This window comes from Diceros bicornis, chromosome 17, assembly GCF_020826845.1.
Source record: "Diceros bicornis minor isolate mBicDic1 chromosome 17, mDicBic1.mat.cur, whole genome shotgun sequence".
Classification (NCBI taxonomy): Eukaryota; Metazoa; Chordata; class Mammalia; order Perissodactyla; family Rhinocerotidae; genus Diceros; species Diceros bicornis.
In genome coordinates, this window is record NC_080756.1 from 7,406,731 (window position 1) to 7,427,596 (window position 20,866).

Below are 20,866 nucleotides of genomic sequence, written 5' to 3' on the forward strand. Positions count from 1 at the left end.
CAAATTATACCACCAAGGGGGTGGCCCACTTTGCTTGTCACTGAGACTGGCACTGATTACCATACTACATGGTATTTACTCACTCACCACATTTATGTTTTGGTCTGTAGAGCATGGTCATGCCATTGAAAGCTAATATAACATTAGCTAAAACTACTGTTTATATAAATATATGCTGCATATCCTTGACTCATTTAACTTTCACTGGAGAATAATTATTCTGATTGTAACTGATCTGTTATTTCTCAAGAATAGACATTTTTACTTCGTGTAAATTCATGGCAATATTTTTGACATGTTACTGAACTGGTACACTACCCTTGTTATTCTATTGCAATACTTTATCAGTGATATGCAGAGTTTTCTAATCCCCAATTTAACATATCCAAATATAGAAAATAAACTAAATACGCAGCTTGAACAATTTTTTTTCACAACATTCTTTAAAGAAAATGCTGAAAGACAGAACCTAGGAAATGCCATATTTTACCTTAATTTTAGGTGAAATTATAAAATAGAAATTCATTAATTTATATAAATAAAAATAATATCCCATCAAAAAGACCTTACCACGTTTATACATAATAGTGCAAATTAAATAATTACACAATTATAATAGCCTCAAAATTGTATCTCATTCATTACTCAATTCTAATATCTTCTCGTGGTTTTATAATTATTCTGGAAAGGCTGAAATTTATAAATTCTATTAAAATCAGAGGCCTTCCAGCACACTAAAATAATACTGAGACCATTATAATTTCTTACGAATAATTGTTGTTTTAAATATCTTTGAGTCTTCACATAAAGGATTATGAAAATTAACTCAGAATAAAAATATGCTAATCCTATAATTCATTAAATGAAAAATACAGTGAGCCAGGCCAGTCAGTTTTCTGAAGACCAGTTCCGTTAACGTACTCAAGAGCACTTTCCTTCTTCACTAGGATAGGAAAGTGAAGCAAAATCAGCATCTTACTCCATGACAGAACGTTTACAGCACTTCTAAATGCTTCACTATCTCCAAAAATACACTTCTCACTGTTTTAGAATGCACAAACATTTTATATCTGTGGGTTAGCGTAGTGATTTTTCTTCTTGAGAAGACATTACAAAATGAAGCACTGAAATGAACAAAACCTCACAGGCAAAATTTCAGGAAATCTGAAATCATCTTGCCTGGGTCATAATTCAAAGACAGTAATAAGTGTTTTTAGTCAGTGGGAAAAAAAATCAGTAGAAATATAAAATATGAAAAGTATTTAAAATACAGACAGCAAATATAAAAACAGACAGACTTATGTGAAAGCTGGGAAAGATATTTAAAGAAATGAGGTATGATGGCGTCATAGTGCTACAATATATCTCAAGGTATTACGTTAATAACCTATACCCCAAAGTTGCAAAGTCAGCAAATCATAAAGTATTTGCTGCTGTGTTCACATGACCTTTCTGATCAGATGTTTAATAGTCACTAGTAAATACATTTAAAAGAAGCATTAAGCTAACTGCATGATCATATGGTGAGCATAGATGCCTCTGAAGAAGGCAAGTTTTAAGTAAAAATGTAAGCAATTTTGTATTAATAATAAATACAGCTTCAAGCATTTAACATTATCAATATTTTAAAAATTTAAATAATAAATGCAACTATTTTATACAGAACTGTACCATTTATTATACACACAAGTATATCAGTTCCCTTTGTTTACAAAGGCTGGTTATAGATAATATGGAATGTTACAGTACCATCTTGCATAAAATTTTAGTACAATTTTGTACTTGAAAAAGAGCGCAAAAACACCAGCCTAATAAATCTAACTGAATGAAATATCTTTTCTCTCTTTTTAAAAAGTACATCATTAATACATACACCACAAACTGTACATAAGCTCACTTTTAAATCACAATTGAAGACATGGTAGCAGGTATGTTGTAGTATGAAGCATCTCTCCCATCAGTTTAACTGATTAAAGGCTTGCACTGCTACTATTCAGGAGCCTTGTTGCCGCGTAAGCTTGTCATATGAAGTACTGAACTTAGGTAAGTACAACTGAAAGGAGATCAACAGCAGCTGCCAAGAATTATTGGTAGTAAGAACTGTCCTTCTCAGAGAAGACTCACTGCAGAGCAAACATTCTTTACATATATTTCTTCTTTAATTTTGTTGTAGCTGGTCAAGATTCTCCATTTTGAACTTTGGATGCTGGTGGTTGCATGAAATCCTTAAAGGGAACTAGAGCCTCTTTAAGTGCAGAGGAGACTTCTGAAGATGAGCAGGTGATGCATTCTACTAAAGTTGGGTATAAGGCAATTACTTGTGCCCAGGTATTTCCATCAACTGCAATGCAAAAAGTATAAAACCTTAAAAAAGGGTGGATTTAAATAGCAGAAGTTATCCAATTAACATAAACACAATCCTTTTCCTTTGCATAAACACAATGCAAAGAAAAAACTTTCAAAATATGGAGATTCCACAAGCTTGTACCTTTTCTTTTTTTAATCTTTGGAAGACTTACTACAATACTTAATAAGATATGAGGGAAAAATATATGGTCAGTGCACAGTCAACAATACCAACAAATTTGATAAAGTACATTTTAAATGATACTTCAATTTGTGAAGGCCTTGGAAGCTAACAAAGTAACTTAGAATAATTCAAACCTTTGTCATTTTCAGTATAATTGCCAGAGAACGTAGTGTACATTTCAAGAACAGTTAGAAAATAATTCAATTTTTATGCAGTTGTATGCTAAAAATATATATATCTTAAATGATTTCCCCAGTAATGTCCTTGATGTTAATTTCAAATGACCACACATAGATCCATTCTTCTCTTGTATTGTTTGCTAATCTTTATTGTATAACACTAGATTTAAACTGTAGAGGGGAGGGACATGTCTGCCTTCCTCACCCCTATCATGAACAACTAGTACAGCTGAATGCTATTTGATGAATGGGCAGAAAGTGTTATATTCCAATTAGTTTGTAATTTCCTTATACTCTGAGATAACATATTATATTTCTATTTTACTATAGGAACTGTGCATATTGTTGAGTGCAACACACGATAAAACCTGCTGACAGATTTCTCTTAGGATATGTATATGACACTTTGTGGAACAAATCCGGGAGGCAGTATAGTATAAAGAAATTCATATTACATTAGACTATGCATAAGGAGCCTTGATTCTATTTTTCACTCTAATTTACTGAGTGTCAACTAAGTGCCTAAAAACCTTTCTGAAACAATTAGTGCTGGGTGTCCCTGATTAAGTCATATAATTTTTCTTTATCTCAACTTCTGCAGTAGGATAAAGGAATGAGTTTCTCAAACTAGTATTCTTCAAGTTACCTCTTAAAAAAAAAATCATGGTCAAGTAAATTTGGTAAATGTTGTATATATTATCTTCTCTTTTGGAGATTCATAATTTACATGACTTTATTAAAGTCTTGTAGTAAAAGAACAGGTTTAACGTCATCTAATCCAGAGTTTCCAAAATTAATTTTATTATGGAATTTTTTTCCATGCAATATCTACTGACATCAGTCATCATCATTAATATTCATTCCTTAGCACCTATCTTGGAAAATGCTGAGCTGTTCATTTAATCCCTTCCCCACCCAAACAGGGGCTTCCTCAGTGCAGGGGTGGGAAGAAGAAAAGGGGAGTGGGGCTGATGGGTATCGGTGAGGGAGGGAATGTTAGGCCAGAGCTCTTCTGATTTTATCTGTTTTATATGTTGGGAATCCATATCAGATTTCATTTGTAAAAAGAATTTTGCTGCTTAACAGAAAACAAACAAGAAGTTTAAAAAACACTGGTCTAAGAAGTCTTAAACAGTCTGCTCCAGCTATCTTCTTCGAAACTTTCCACTCATCTTTAACAAAAGATTGCATAGGAGGACTCTGGGAAAATGGCAGTGTAGGAAGCACCAGGAATCTGTCTCCCCACCTAGACAACAACTGCACTGGCAGAATCTGTTTGATGCAACTATTTTGGAACTCTGGAGCCTACTGAAGGCTTGCAACTTCCAGAGGAAGACTGGGGCAGTATACTGCGGTTAACTTTGGTCAATTTCAGCTCTTAGCACAGTAGCAGCGACCCACCCCTCACCCCTAGCCCTGTGGTAGGCGGTTGTGCATGTGTTCCTGGAGCAGCCTGCACGCAGCCTGTGGGAGGCCATTAGGCAAAAGGGACCCTGTCCTCCACATATCAAGGTCTGTGCTCTGATCGCTGCTTCTGATCACAGAGGTGCAGACAAAGAGGCTTCAACAACAAAAAGACAACTTGATTCAAAAATGGGCAAAAGACTTGAATAGACACTTCTCCAAAGGAGATATACAAACGGCCAATAAAGCAGTGAAAAGATGCTCAATATCACTAATCATTAGGGAAATAATACATCAATACTACACAAATCATTACATCAATACTACAATGATTTACTACCTCATACTCATTAGAATGGCTACTAATAAAAAAACCATTGGTGAGGATGTGGAGAAACGGGAACGCTTGTTCACTGCTGGTGGGAATGCAAAATGGTACAGCCACTGTGGAAAACAGTATGGTGGTTCCTCAAAAAATAAAAAATAGAATTACCATATGATCCAGCAATGAGATTTCTGGGTATATACCCAAAAGAACTGAAAGCAGGGTCTCAAAGAGATATCTGTACATCCATGTTCATAGAAGCATTAACCACAATAGCTAAAATGTGGAAGCAACCCAAGTGTCCACCAACGGATGAATGGATAAGGAAAATGTGGTATATACATACATACATACACACATCATGGAATATTATTCAGCCTTAAAAAGGAAATTCTGGAGTATGCTACAATATGGATCAACCTTAAAGTGAAATAAGCCAGTCACAAAAAGACAAATACTGTATGATTCAACTTATACGAGGTACTTAGAGTAGGCAAAATCATAGAGACAGAAAGTAGAGTGGTGGCTGCCAGAGGCTGGGAGGAGTAGGGAATGGGGAGAGATTGTTTAATGAACATAGAGTTTCAGTTACAAGATGAAAAGAGTTATGGAGATGCATGGTGGTAATGGTTGCACAACATTATGAATGTATTTAATACCACTGAATTGTACACTTAAAAATGGTTAAGATGGTAAATTTTATGTTATTTTACCACAATAAAAAAATTTGGAAAAAAAAAAAGATTGCATGGATTGAAATCTACCTAGATTGCCCCAGATGGAGAGTCAACTGACCAAACTAATTCTTGGTTTACTACAAGAAAACACAGAAATACATTATTTTTTGTTTTGTTTTTTGGTTTTTTTTAGCAATACATTATTTAAGATAAAATCAAACTCAGAGGAAGCTACTCAAATTTCTTAAATTAAAATATTTTTTTAAAAACCCACCATAGATCTTGGTGGATACTTGGGACTTGACTATCAAAAAAAATGAAAACACTGCATGTATTTGATATAGAAGAATCTCCATGATATTTTATGAAGTGGAAAAAAATAGAGTGTACAGAACAGTAAGTATAATATGGAGCTATTATGCATTTCATTTGTGTTAAAAACTGGAGGCATAATGGAGTATATATTTTGTATTTACATAATAAACTTATGAGAAAGATTGAGAAACTAATAAAAATGGCTGCCTATGGTTTAAGGTAAGAACTTGGCAGATACAGAATAGGAGAAAGATCATCTTAAAACTTTTCCATATATATCTTTTTATATTTTTGAATTTTTGAACCATGGGTATGTTTACTACCTATTCAAAATTTTAAATAAGGATCGAGAAAAATGATAAAAACAAAATTCCTCCAAACTAAAAATAAGTCCAAGAAATGACTCCTCTCCCACCAGAAAACCCTAAAACAAATAAATGTTCTAAACAGATGTTGAGTGTACACTGGTTCCAAACCTTGTAGTGATCCTCCTGAATTAATTTCAGACTAGCTATGAGCACTCCAACATATTTATGCTGGGAAGGCCTGGCTTTCTCTAAGTTATCTTCTTTTTTTCTGTTTCTTAATGAAGCTAATCATACCTTTCTAATATGTTATAATATCATCATCATTATTTATGGTTATATTTAATTTAAATTTTCATTTCATATGCCCAGAGGCATAATTCAAACTCTCTTAAAAAATTTTTAACATTAATTTAGTTAGATCATCTATCATTACTACACGGCCCTACCCACGGCCCATGGCTTTGTGAAAAAAAAAAAGTTACTGAGTTTTCCTTCCCGTTTCTTCCTTTATACAAATTCTGGTTAAATTCTTGACAGCTGTCTAAAGATCATACAAAATAATGCAAGATCTATGCATTGAAATATACTGACTACGTTTAATATATCTATAGCAATAAGGCGGGAAATAGAGAACTTCCTGTTTATGTCTTAAGTATAATATATTTTAAGAATGAAATCCTATCCTGTGATCTAATAAAGATTTTACTGGTTTCTAGGAAGTCAGTGCATAGTTTCCCTCTCTGAAAAATCAACCAGAATATTTTTTCTAAGCGAACTCATATTTGAACTTGATGGGATGAATTCAGGACACTGCCCTAGGATTTTTCTTAGAAATTCCACCCCTCTCTTTGGATTGAATAAATACAAGTCCACTGCCTCTTAAGATTTAGTATAATACTCAACCTTTCTAGGCCAATGTACAAACAGGTGGATTTTGAAAAATGAAAAATATGCATTTACTTGAATTATATAATAACTGACAGGAACAAATATCCTGTGACTCATTTATTAGGCATTTATTAGGAACCTCCTTTTTTCTTGGGTATTAAAATTAATGCTGCCTAAAGTGCCAGTCTGCTAAGGTGTTTGTGCCAGAACGTAAATCAACACACTTCCTTCTTTAACAAAGTCTTGTAAAAAACTGTCAGCTGAACCAATATGTTTAGTGACACAATTGACTAATATTTTGGTGCCAGGTCTTTATCTTGTCCTGGACCAGTAACAAACTCTTAAGACCTGTGGCTGGTCCAATAAACCACATTTTGTGCAGTAATGTCGTGGAGGATTCAAAATAGAATGAAACATGGTCCAAAAAGCCTCTCAAGAAGTTTACAATTTAAGGGGAGTGAGTCATGCACACGTATAACTAATACAAATAGAGTAATAGACAAAGGAACACATAAAAGTGCTACGAATTCAACGAAAAGAGAAATGACTCACCTTTAAGGATTAAAAACAAGGCTTAAAATGAAGTGGTATTTGAACTAGGTGGATATAGGCAGGAGAATGGAATAAGCAAAGGGGTAGACTGAGTTTGCTGGGAGAGTGGGGAACATGAAGTCTACTGGGAAATAAAGCATGAAGAGAATAGAGTCAGACAGTGGTACTCTTGGCATTTGGTAGGTAACCGTACATGAAAAACATTTTGTTTTGTTTTGTTTTATAAAGTTGGGAAAAAGAATGATCAAAGCTGCACATTTAGAAAAATCTTTTCTGGCAATAATGTAAAGAATGGGTTGGATAGGAATGAGTAACAGAAAGGGGAAACAAATGAGAAAAGGCTATAAAAATGATTCAAAGTTATTTATACAGTTTATACAGTAAATCAGTACAAATGCAACATGGAAGCCTCCCCCCACCCAAAAAGTCAGTGATGTTCTACATTAAAAATATATGAAATATGAATTGTCCATGCAACACCCTGAATTCAGACCAAAAAAAAAGTCAGCCAAACTGTTGTTTAACATAAAGAGGATAAAATATTACATATTAATTTTACTTAATTGACATCTTAATGGATTTGATGCTTTGCTGTCATAACGACTGGAGAAAAGAAAGTCTAATAGCTGTTATGCTCCTAAAATTCAGTTAACTTAACAATAATACAAAAGTACATCACAAATAGAATATAAATACTATGAGCTTAGAATAACTGAGTTTCTAAGCACTTACCATTCTCAGGCTGAGTTTTCTTAAGCGAATCAATGAGAGTACTGACTGCTTTTAAAACAAATATGATTTCAGTTACTTGTTGCCTAAAAGAGAAGGGAAATTATTTCCATCAAGATTTTAAGATATACCATGTGTATTTTTTACTAGGATAATACAAATAGATATATTTTGGAAAAATACTGAACACAATACAATGCGAAGTTAATGTCAGCTTTAAATTCTTATAAAAGAAAAATCATTTTATTTACATGTACTTCAGTGTGCAAATAAGATTTATAGTTATTCTTACCATAAGTTATCAATTTAAAAAAACGGGGGAAGGCAATCTATTCATGCAAATCTAAATTTATTTGTAAGATATTTCATATAACTACTTAAAATTAAAACATAACATATGCTTTTAGAACTTCTCAACAAAAAGTGGGTTTTTTTTTCTTTTCTTTTTAATTAATTAGTACTAAAAGGGATTTGCCAAAGCTTAAATGGGAATAAAGACTACTATTACCTCCTGACACATATTTTATCATGCTGCTAAAAGTACATTTAAAATTACAATAGTACTTATTTAACTTTCTAATACAACAAATTAGAAACATGCTCAAAATCAATCCTCAAGTGGCACTATCTGGAGACATTAGCAATGAAGAATGAACCTGGAGCAAAGGATCAGCAAGAGCAGCTCGATTCCCTTCTTTCTCCTGCCAATAAAGCTCTTCTGCTGTCCAGTGTCCCCCGCCCTATTCCTGGTATGACTCTCTGTTATTATTTTACAGATAAGATTTTCCTAATACTATGACAGGGTCCTATTTCAAGCCTCCCTATGTAAACACAGAAGTATTTTATTGTGTTGCAATGTAGCTTTTTAGAAAATAATATAATGAGAGTGCAAATATAGGATGATACAATATAACACTTCGGAGGACAACTAAAAATAAGACTCAGTTTAAAAGCAATAAACAAAACATAAAAAATGAAGAAAAAGTTGCTTTCTGAAATCAAATAATTTGTTATAATCTAATAAATAAAGATTCTAAGCAAAGCAACTTTATTACTGCTTTTCCAAGTATACTTCAGACATCAATTTTGATAAATCAATTTTCAATCATGCCCATAATCAAATTACTTAACACCTGCCTTTGGAATGTTTTTGTACATAAATCTGAATATGGGGAGGTATAACTCATGTTCTAGAAATTAAAAAACAGTGGATCCTAAAAGTAGTAAAACAACCATTGGTATTAAAAACAAGCAAACTACTATGTATTTTTCATTCATCAAATTTAAAAAGAAAAAAATGATAAACTGGTAAATAATTTTAAAATGCTAAAAATTGAGAAAAAGGATATTCATATACTCCTGGGAGAATGTAAATTGGTATAAATCTCTGGTAGGCAATTTGTAACACACATCAAAAGCTTTTAAAATGTCTATATATCTTTTGACAGGTCAATTCCAACTCCAGAAAGGTCAATTTCAACTCTAGAAATTTATTATAAGTAAATAAGAATGTGCACACATTAGCTCAGGGCTAATCTTCCTCACCAAACAAAAACAAAAACAAAAACAAAACAGATTGGCAACATAACCCTTTTTTACGATTGCATTTTTTGATGAATTCTGATCTATACACCAACTCTGATTAGCCTTGACTTAGCAGAAAGGCCTAGAGTCCCTTCCACTAGCATGTCTTGGCTAAATGAGAAGCAAATCAATTTAGGTACAAGCACTTAATTAAGCAAATTAGATGAAAAGAGCATCTCAGATATGGCTAGCTGACTTACAGAGAAACCTAGAAATGACTGTAAAACAAACTAGGAAGTTCCTAGAGTATGATTTATCTATTATTTTCTCTGTCTCTCTCTCTCTCTCTCTCTCTCTCTCTCTCTCTCTCCAGTGCTCACAGAGATCCACAAGTCCTTATCCAGAAATCCTTAAAAGAAGATATATTTTAGAATTCAAATATTTTTTCAAATTCAAAAAGCTAATTTGAAAAATCATATTTATTTAACCTCCATGAGGAGTCTGAAAAAGCATCCCATAATAAAACACATTAATATATTTGCAGCAAAACTTACGAATATTTACATTGTATGGGATAAATAAAATTATAAACAGCCTCAGCTTAAGTTCCGATCACTTATAAAAACACTTGGTTTTCAGAGCTTTTTTTGTTATTACTATGATAGTGTTTTTCCTTCTTCAATAAAATAAAATATATACCTTGGAAGAGGGCATTTACCACTTAATCTTTCATCCTCTATATAGCGATGTAGTACATCTTGAGATCTCTTCAAAAGCACTGAGAGTGCCATTCGTGAGATGTAGCCTTCTTGAGGGGTTGTGACTTTATTACTGAAGGAAAACTGGAGTAATGTTTCGAAACACATTTTAGAAAATTCCTCTCTCAAACGAATATCAATCTCTGCTTCTGTAAAATTAACAATTTTTCATGGTTAATAAAAGGTTAAATTAATACACCTTAATGATTGACAACTCTTAGCAAACTAGGAATAGAAGGAAATTCTTAAACTGATGAAAGGCGTCTATGAAAAACCTATAGATAACAGCTTATATATATAAAACAGATTTACTATATATATATAACTCTCTATATATAAATATATTGAGAGTTACTATTCTACACTCATACTTGGCCAACAGTGTACCTAGGTATGAAACTCCTTATTAAAAATCCTTTCCACTTATAACTCTGAAACTACTGCCTCAATGTCTTTTAGCATCCGATGTTGCTACTGAAAATTCCAAAGTCATTTTGATACAAATTTTTTGTGTTGAACTTTTTTTCCTTTCCGAAATCTTTTAGAGTCTTCTCTTTATCTCCAATATTTTGATATGGCATGGCTGCATGTCTTTCTTTGGGTCTTTTTCCTTTCACTGCTCTGGGTACTGAGTAACCATTTTAATCTGGAGATTTATTTCTTCAGTATGTTTCTTTGCAAATTCCTCTCCTAGCTTTTCTCTATTCTCTCTTTCTGGAAGACCTATTGTCAGATGTCATCAGACCCCTTGGATTTAGTTTTTCTTTCTTCTCATACCGTCTACTTTTTTGTCTTTGCTCTATTTTCTAAGTTATTTCCTTAATGTTTGCTTCCAACTCTTCACTGAACTTGGTATTTTAGCTGCCACATTTTTAGTTTCTATAAGCTCCTTCTTGTTCTGATTGTTCCTTTTTAACAGCAGTTTTTCTTGTTTCATGGATGTGAAATCCTTTTGCTCTTTGAGCATCCTAATCATAATTGTGCTTTTTTTAAAAAAATGTTTTCTATGGCTCTGCATTTTATCTTTTTCCTTCCAGTTTCTTTTATTCCCTCTTCATTTGTTTTGGTCTTTCTGTGTTGGAGGATTTCCTCAAATGTCAGTGAGCTTTGGCTGTCAGATCATACTTAAAAAGCAGGAGACCAAAAATGATCACTGGAACCTCTGTGTTTATAGGTTGTCTTGTTTAGCAAGGAAGGCTTTGTACGTATATGTGTAAAGAAAACTCCAAGTTAAAACTGCGAAGTTTGTGTCCTATGGCAAAGTCACTGGAAGAATGTCCTTATACCTTCTTTATCTTGGTACATTTATAATTTTATTTATTTATTTATTTTTTCCCCCAAAGCCCCAGTACATAGTTGTATGTCATAGCTGCACATCCTTCTAGTTGCTGGATGTGGGACGCGGCCTCAGCATGGCCAGAGAAGCGGTGCGTCGGTGCACGCCCGGGATCCGAACCCGGGCCGCCAGTAGCGGAGCGCGCGCACTTAACCGCTAAGCCACGGGGCCGGCCCAATACATTTAATACTATGAATGGCAGGAGATATCATCAGAAAACTGCTAGAAAAAGTATACATGGTAACTCAGTAGTCCTTATTTAGCTTAGAACATTTATATCTAATTATAAATATTATTCTTAACATGTATTTTATAAAAATTTACCTTTAATTTTTTATATACTCTTAATAATAAAAAGTTGACTACATTAAGATACTGTAAGTGAACTTCAAAATTTTTTTCTCTGAGGTTCTCATGTTTGTTAAATTTGCACTTTACCAGATCAGTTTTAAAAATTGGGCTTGGAAAAAGAAATAATTTGTAAAGTAAGCAGCATAAGAGACATCTAGTGGTCAAACTGTGCGCATAAATGCTCTTTAAAGTGTTCAGCCCAGCTTAGTAAAAGTTAGTCACGGCTCCGGTAAATTCTGGGGATTAAGGATATGCATGACACAAATCTACAATTTTTTAATCATCTCACAGAAAAATCACATTTTGATGCCATAATTACATTTAATACTTGAGCACAGGTTGATAAAAAGAGAAATAATAGCAAAAAGTAACTTATATATCATCTCCCAGTAAGGTAGCATGATATAATCAAAAGAAGCAGGTAGTTCTTTTTAAGGATGAATTTTGCCCTCCAGCCTTAAGATTGTGGGCAATTTTTTCAACCTTTCGAAACCTATTTCCCCTTCTGTAATAGGATGGAACCTATCCTCACAGAAATGTCGTGAGGAATGAGATTAATATTCTGGCATAATACCCTGCACATAGTAGGTATTCACTAAATGTTAATACCCTTAACAAATTTTAAAGCATCTTGTTTTTTTTTAATGGATTAACTCTGCAATTTATAGTCCTGAGAGGCTGCTATTAATATCTTCATTTTACAGATGACAAAATCAAGACTCAGAGAAGTTAACCAACTACTAAGTGGCAGAACTCACTGTCATGACTGCCCAATAATCCATGACTTCACAAAACTGGTAACCTGTGTCAGCCTGCAATGACTCAAGCAGATTCCATAAGTGCCTTGCAATTTAATTCATCCCACATAATTCACAGAGTTTACCACATTTTCCTCTTGTAAAGCTTAATGTTCTGTATCACATTCTTAAAAATTACCTTACCATTCTCCCGTTTACATTTACCACAATCATAGGAGTAAACATTTCTACAGTCATCTTCTTGAAAACTACTTCAATACTTACTAATATTTTTAAAAAAATCATTGAAATAACCTACCTGTAAATGAAGACGACTGAGAATGTATTGAGCCCTTATTAAGCATAGTCATTATCTGACCAACAAATTCCTTAGGAATAAAATTGGCATAAGGTAGTATCTCAGTGCTGATTAGCTGAACTACCTAAAACAAAAGAGGCAACTTCAAATGCATTTTTTTTCTTGAAAGAGACTGACCCAAATGATAATTTCTAGAGTAAAATTTAAATTTTATTTTAAAAGAAAATCAGTTAAAGAATCTTCCTTAATAGAAGTATACAAACATTTTAATGTTAATATACAGGATGACTAGTCTGTTTCCCTCACCTGTCTTAGTAAATAACTTTATTACAAAACAGTCAATACTGTAGTCAATAGTATAAATTGTTTACTATGCAATAATTTTAATAAATGTTCATCTTCAACATGGTAAACGCAAATAGTGCTAATTTATCCATGTTAGAATAAAATATCCAAAACAGAATTAAGAATAAGATTTAAATCACCTTTTAGAACCATAAACATGAGCTATGAGAGAAGGCAAAGTTATTTTATTCATTTTTGTTAAGTAGCTTATTTCTAACACAATATATTATTTTGCCTTTTGAAGAAAAGTTTGAAGGTACAAGAGTTTTAATATAGTAATGGGACAAAAGGCAATATTTTGTATCTGTATGATGACGCCTATGTTTTTTACGTGCACTTTATTTTTTTTAAGTTTTTTTTAAATTTTATTTATTTTTTTCCCCCAAAGCCCCAGTAGATAGCTGTACATCATAGTTGCACATCCTTCTAGCTGCTGTATGTGGGACGCGGCCTCAGCATGGCCAGAGAAACGGTGCGTTGCTGTGCGCCTGGGATCCGAACCCAGGCTGCCAGCGGCAGAGCGAGCGCACTTAACCACTAAGCCACGGAGCTGGCCCTACGTGCACTTTAAAGTAACTGATTTGATTTGATTTGCTTAAAAGTTTTCTATCCTACTTACAGGAAAAAAAAATAAAAACCACCCACCCCAAGAAAAAATCCATAACCAAATACTACTTCTTTAACTCCATTTATAATCAACAAAATATATTCTTTAAAAAATACTCATTATTTGCTTCAAGAATTCTAGAGGCCATATCTATAGCTGATTAAAAACAGAAAAATCTAAGCAACTTACTAATTTGAACAACAAACATCTGATTTGTCAAACCGTAGAGTAAGCTCTTGAATATATGCTTTCACTGACTGATGGATTTACTTTATTGAATCAAGGGCTTTTTTAAGTTTTTTTTTTTTTTTTTAATTTACCATCTTAACCATTTATTTATTTATTTATTTGTGAGGAAGATCAGCCCTGAGCTAACATCCATGCCAATCCTCCTCTTTTTGCCGATGAAGACTGGCCCTGAGCTAATATCCGTGCCCATCTTCCTCCACTTTATGTGGGACGCTGCCACAGCAGGGCCTGACAAGCGGTGCGTTGGTACGTGCCCGGCATCCGAACCCGGGCCGCCAACAGCAGAGTGCGTGCACTTAGCCGCTACGCCACGGGCGGGGCTGGCCCCTTTTTTAAGTTATTAAATGGACACGACTAAGTATCTAGACAACATGCACACAGCACAAATCTAAAAAATACAAAGAAGTAATTTTTAAAACGTCAGTGCTTTAAAAATTAACCTCTGTGAGAGTTTAACTCTTTTAGGTTCAAGCTTAACCTATTTATTCTTTCAGCAATTTTATAGTTTCAATATTTCTACTATTTGTTTTTCACATATGGTCATCACAGGAAAATGTTTTAAATAGCTTCCTCACCTCAACATCAATACTTTCATTTCTTTGAAATTCTTGAATAGAGAGGTTATCTGGAGGTATGCTAAAAAAAAGAATAAATAAATAAATAACTTGATTTTTAAAGTTAAAATTAGCCCCTGGAAATTCAAACAGAAAATAAACAAGCAGTATTCAAATGACTAAAAATTATATTTTCTCACCGAGGTTGGGACATTACCATTTATTTAAAAGAACAGTAATTTAAATAAAAGTCATGAATATAAACGATTAAGCTAATTTCAAACATAAAATTCCAGCTACAAAAATACTTGGTCCAATCCTGAACGAAATAAAATCTGTAGAACTAAATTTCTGTCATTACTATGAATGAAAAGACAAGGAAAAGTAAAGATACTATCATCTGCAGCTATGACAAAATTTACCACGCTGACAATACCTGAATTCACTTATATTGCCAGTGATTTAAGAGAGTCTTGGTCAAGTTGCTGAATTATTCACTGAGACAACCCATTAATCAATAACTTGCAATAAATACAATATAGTAAAGATTTTTACAATAAAAGATAGAGAACATCAGAAAAGAGGAGGACTGATTCACACTTTTTTCTAAAGCAGAAAATTGTTCCAGCAAGATCAGAAAAAATCAATGGTTCTGAGAGAACCAAGGTGAATTCTAGACCCTGTGGCTCTTAATAAGAATGAGCAGTAAAATGGTATTAAACTTATGAAACAGTGAACTATTACCTACTTAAAAACAGCTGAGAATAGGATGGTAACGATTATTACAATAATAATGACAGCTAAAATTAGAGAGTCAGCCACATACTAAGAGCTTTATTTGTATCATTTCTTATGTTCCCACAATAACCACGTGTAATATTATTATCATGTAATTGACAGAGGGGAAACTGAAGCTTAGAAGGGCTAGTAATATGACCAAGAACACACTGTAAATAAATGACAAGGCCATAATTTGCACCTAGACTTATCTGATATTTGAGCCTACATTCTTCTCTTTTATGTTCTAAACGTAAAAACAGTATTATCATATTTAGGTTTAGAGGTATAGTATACGGTTTTGTTTCTAAGGCTATTTTTGCTCTACTTAGTATTATTTGGTTTATCTATTTTCAGGTATTAAAATATACAAACACAAAGAGACAAATACCAATTGGCTGACTATCAATTAAAAAAAGCTTATTAGGAATATACACTAATAATATTAATATTATTGGGATCATATATCAGAAACACTGAACTGTATTTTTAAAACCTCTTAAAATGAGGGAAGAGAGCAGCATACAAAGCTAAAAACTGAGAGGTTCACTCCTCCTAATCCTAATGATCAAGAAAACCAGGAAATTATTCAATTGTGCTCAGGTTGAGTATTCTGATCTCAGAACCCAAACTAATGGGTATTTATTTTAATTTATAGTTAATATCCCTAATAGATGCTTTGAGCCTATCAAAAAACATTGGTTGAGCTTTAATGCTGATGGTTAACAGAATTTACCTATAAATTATAAGCAGAGATGGTCCATATTGCAGGTACAAACGAGCCATGTAAGATCTTTACATTCTCTAAGTTTGAAAAGTACAGTAGTTAGTGATTTTTTAAAAATTCTTTTCATGAATCTTTTCATGAAATAAGAGAGTCTTCAAACTGATAGTATCATTTGTAATTTTTGTCGGTTTTCTCTGCATGGTACATTAAAATTTTTTTTATTGAGATATAATTCATACATAAAATTCACCCTTTTAAAGTGTCTAATTCAGCGCTTTTCAGTATATTCACAATGTGCAATGATCACCACTTCTAATTCTAGAATATTTTCATCACTCATTAGCAGTCACTCCTCACTCTCCCCTCCTCCCACCTCTGACAACCATTAATCTATTTTCTTTCTCCAAGGATTTGCCTAATCTGGATATATCACATAAATAATATCATATTATACATGGCCTTTTGTGTCTGGTTTCTTTCACTTAGCATAATGTTTTCAAAATTCATCTATGATGCATCAGTATTTCATTCCTTTTTATGGCGGAATAGTCCACTGTACAGATACATCACACTTAACTTACCCATTCATCAGCTGATGAGCAACTGCATTGTTTTCATTTTTTTGGCTATTATGATAATGCTGCTATGCACATTAATATACAAGTTTTTGTGTGAACATGTTTCATTTCAATTCTTTTGGGTAGTAGTTAGCAAATTCTAACTTAAGGTCCACAGACCATTAATTGTATGAATTCTCACTAGCCCATGTGTCTTCTAGAGGACCAGTACCATATTTTGGTACTCAAAGGTTGACTGAATGAATACCTAACAGACCTCAAGTGTCTACTAGATTATAGTCCTTATGTTTTTCATCTTTGTGTTTTCCTTTACTCATTTAAACTATTTACTTATAATAGTCCTCAATGATGTCCAAAGCCTTTTGTTGCTTCTAGTTGATGGTGATTTTATTTGTATTTTCTTTGTTATTGTACTGCCTCGCCAAAGCAGCTTACAGACCAAAAACAGTTGGGAAACATCACAGAGAAAGGTATGGTTATTCATAGTCTTAGAGCATATATTAACTAGGTTAAGAGACTTATAAATGTTCCAATATAAAAGATACTCAAATATTAGTATTATCTAAAAACCTAAGTCTTGCTGTTCCAAGCAACATTCTGAAACACTCTTCCTACGGTTCAAATACTACTGATAGACTTCAGTTATAGAACACAGTATATATGTGGCACAAAACGAAATTTAAAATCTAACAGTTTGTGATTTCCAAAGAAATCAATTATTTGGAAAACAAAAACAAACACAAAACCTTGTCATGAAACTGAAAATGTGCATGGTTTTTAAGTTCTGTTTGCACGCACTACATTTTCAGCAACAACTAACTAATGAAAGCTTTCAATTTGAGCCTTAAAGTATTTCTGGACTATGAAATAAAAACTTAACTGGCTTTATCTATATAAGCTCTTCAGTTAAAAACATGGATAAAACATTAATCAAAATATATAAAATAACCATAGACTTTTACAACTAGTGTAATCAATTAATTTCATCTTATAATTGAGGAAAAGGATGCCTAGTGAGGGGAAATGACCAGTTCAAACTCAACAGAAAGTAGGTAGCAGAGTCAAGAGTAGGCCACAGGTCTCCTGACACTCAATATAAGGTATGTTTCTACTACTCCATGTAGTAGAAGTCTTAAATCTGTAACTAGAATAACCACAACTTAGAACACCGATTCTGTGTTACTTGATAACAGAATTTAGTAACTTTATTTTTTTCTATCCATTAAAAACAACTCCAAATTTAGAGGTAAATTTCCTGGTTCCGGTTATTTAGAGTTTTGGTCTTTAAATTTTTAGTTTAAAATATAGCTGTTTCATGGGAAAGAATATGGATAATGTCAGTTTCTCTTAAGAGAAAGAAAGATAATGAGGATAATGGTGGTAGCAAGAATTTTAAAAGCACTTACATTCCAGGCTCTATTCTAAGCATTCATTTATTTTAAGTGATTTAATCCTCACAATAACCCTATGAGTTAGGTAGCTTTATTATTCCTATTAAACAGATGAGGAAAATGAGTCACTGAAAGGTAAAATAATTTGTCCAAAACATCAGTTACAGAGTAGTACAGTTGGGATTTGGATCCAGGTGTCTAGCTCCTGAGTCAGCGCCCTTAGCCATGATGCTAGCTGCTGCTTCAACAATGTGATTTTTCAACATACCCAACATACTCAAACCTTTAATGTAAGTAGGGCCTCAGTCACGCAAAACATTGTAAAGAAATTATACTATAAATGCATTACTACAAAATTCCATAAAATGTATCTATTATTAGGCCCTTGGTTCCATTGTATACTTTTCTGTACAAAAAAAAAAATACTTCAGAAAACTGAATTTAATAAACTAAGAACAAAGTCTGGAAAATGAAGAATATTCAACAAGAAACTCGAGAATAAGTAAGATGGTAGAAAGACTCAGCCATAGGAAAAGAAATTCTTAAAGACGTTTCATTCATTGCAAAAAACTGATCTACAAGCTTACTTTATTAATAGGGCAACATGCATATACCGATAATTGGGAAAGAAAAAGAAAAGTTTAAACTTCTAAATCTATTTGCTTCATACAAATTAACATAGTGACTTGGGCAATGAAGTCCACAAAGGAACTCAAATTTTCAAGGTTATTTTAAAGATGAACACATAATTTGTTTGAATATGCTTTGTGAGTCCCTATAATTTTCCTACAAATACAAACAGTATGCTTGCATTGGCATCAATAAAATTTCTAGAGGAGAGAAATACATAAGAAAGCAAAACAAAGTCTGACCACCTGTGGAAACAGAAATTTAGGATCACATGCCATTACTTTTGATTCTGAAATATCAGATAAACTTTCATAGAGAAAAAGGTAAGTTAACTCTTCTGTACTCTATAATTTTTCTTTACTGAATAACTAACCGCATCAGAAAGATAGACAGAATCTCTTCAGTTAAATCATTCTGTTGTGGACTCATCTGATCATTATCAATGTGCCAATGTAGGTTTTTTCCTTCAAGCATCTCAAATTCATAATTTAAATGGTTTCAAACTAATAATTTTAAATGGTTACATAGCAGTGCATGGTATGTTTATCATTCTGTAGTTTTAGAAAATGATTAATGGATATAATAATAGAAAAAGTGTAAGGAAAATTAGATTATAGGAGGACCAAAGGATCAGTGCTGCCCAATAGGACTTTCTGTGATCACAGAAATGTTCAGTACTCTGCACTGCCAATATGGCAGCCACTAGCCACACACGGCAATGAGAATTTGAAACATGGCTAGTGAGACTGAAGAACTGAAATTTTTAATTTACTTTCTTAATTAAAAATTTAAATTAATTGTAGCTAGTGACTACTGTATTGGATAGTACAGCTCTAGATGGACTGCAGCAGACTCCTCATTGAAAAAATTTAGTCTGTGTTCCAACTATCCTACTCTCATCCAGTGAGGAGTCAAAATAGCATCCTTCACATAAGCCCTCAGTTGGATAGCATACAATGAAAATTCCATTCTTCTTAGCCAAACTTAGATATCTTAAAAAGCTGATCATTATCGCCACTGATCTTACTTATTCTGGTAAAACACTGACTTCCTGAAATTGTTTTCCTCTTGTAATGCCAAATGGGCACCAGATTTTAAAAAACGGATCTTCTTAGCTTCATCTAGTTAAAACCATGATTCCTTAATTGTGATGCATTCATATGGTCTTGTATATAGACTTCTGTCTTACAACCAAAAACACTGTAAAGAGCAAAAGTCTCCATTGCTCACAGATAATGTACCCAGTGGACAAATGCCTAACCCATTTATGCTTTGTATATAATCTAGCAATCTTACTCACCAAATACTTTGTTAATCAATAACGAGAAATATTTTTAGAGCAAGTACAGGTATAATGTGCACTTCTTGAAAGACTCTCTTAATTATAAAAATGAATGAGCTGACCTTTTAGTAAAGAGAAAGTCTTCAAAAGTATTGGCTAGTTCTGGCCACATACTGTCAAATTTTCCAGAAGAAGCGTGCTGCCGGGCAACAGGTAGCCCAATAGAAAGAACTTTGAGAAGAGAAGATACTGCTAGTTTCCATGTGCTTTCAGAAGGGCAGGAATACTTCAAACTGAGAGGAACCCTAAGTGTCTGTGAAAATAGAGACAGTTCAAGATAAGTATTAATTAAAACGTACACACACAACTTTAACTCTAGCAGAAAGAAAAAAATAATAGCACAGATATTTTCATTTAAAAAAAGATGTTATTTTCTAGAAAGACCAATTCTCAGACATGGTCCTCAAATCCTAATGCCTAGAAAGATATACTTTTAAATCCTGTCTCCATTCTGTAAATGACAACCTTGAATAAGCAGTAACGTTTTTCAACCTCAGTTTCTCATGATAAAAAATAGGGATGTTATCTAAAAAGTTAAGAGTAAAAAGTAGGAAACCTACAGTTTTGTAGCTTCTCTCAACTCATGTCATGGAATTAGAATATTCTGCCATAGTTCTCTTAGCAGAAAAGAATTTGACTGATGGGGTTCTCTCCCATCCAACAGAGATCAATACTGCTTACATTTTTTCACTAATGGTTAGGTAAACATAGCCTAAAGCATCATTGCTTTGAAG

General features: G+C 33.1%; 1 protein-coding gene across 6 annotated transcripts in view; it reads right to left on the reverse strand.

Annotated features, from left to right (window-relative positions):
- Positions 1-1,622: 1,622 nt before the first annotated feature.
- Positions 1,623-20,866, reverse strand: part of MON2 (MON2 homolog, regulator of endosome-to-Golgi trafficking) — a 101,454-nt gene continuing 82,210 nt past the window's right edge. For 4 of the 6 annotated variants that reach the window (XM_058557741.1, XM_058557740.1, XM_058557739.1 and 1 more), the window contains 6 exons: positions 20,195-20,385; positions 14,709-14,769; positions 12,933-13,056; positions 10,131-10,338; positions 7,911-7,993; positions 1,623-2,341 (listed from right to left, as the gene is read on the reverse strand). In XM_058557741.1, the coding sequence (XP_058413724.1) occupies positions 2,178-2,341; positions 7,911-7,993; positions 10,131-10,338; positions 12,933-13,056; positions 14,709-14,769; positions 20,195-20,385 (831 nt within the window). In that variant the 3' untranslated portion in view covers positions 1,623-2,177. Of the gene's footprint in view, positions 2,342-7,910; positions 7,994-10,130; positions 10,339-12,932; positions 13,057-14,708; positions 14,770-20,194; positions 20,386-20,866 lie in introns of those variants that run through there. The other 2 variants (XM_058557743.1, XM_058557745.1) reach the window with 2 other exon arrangements.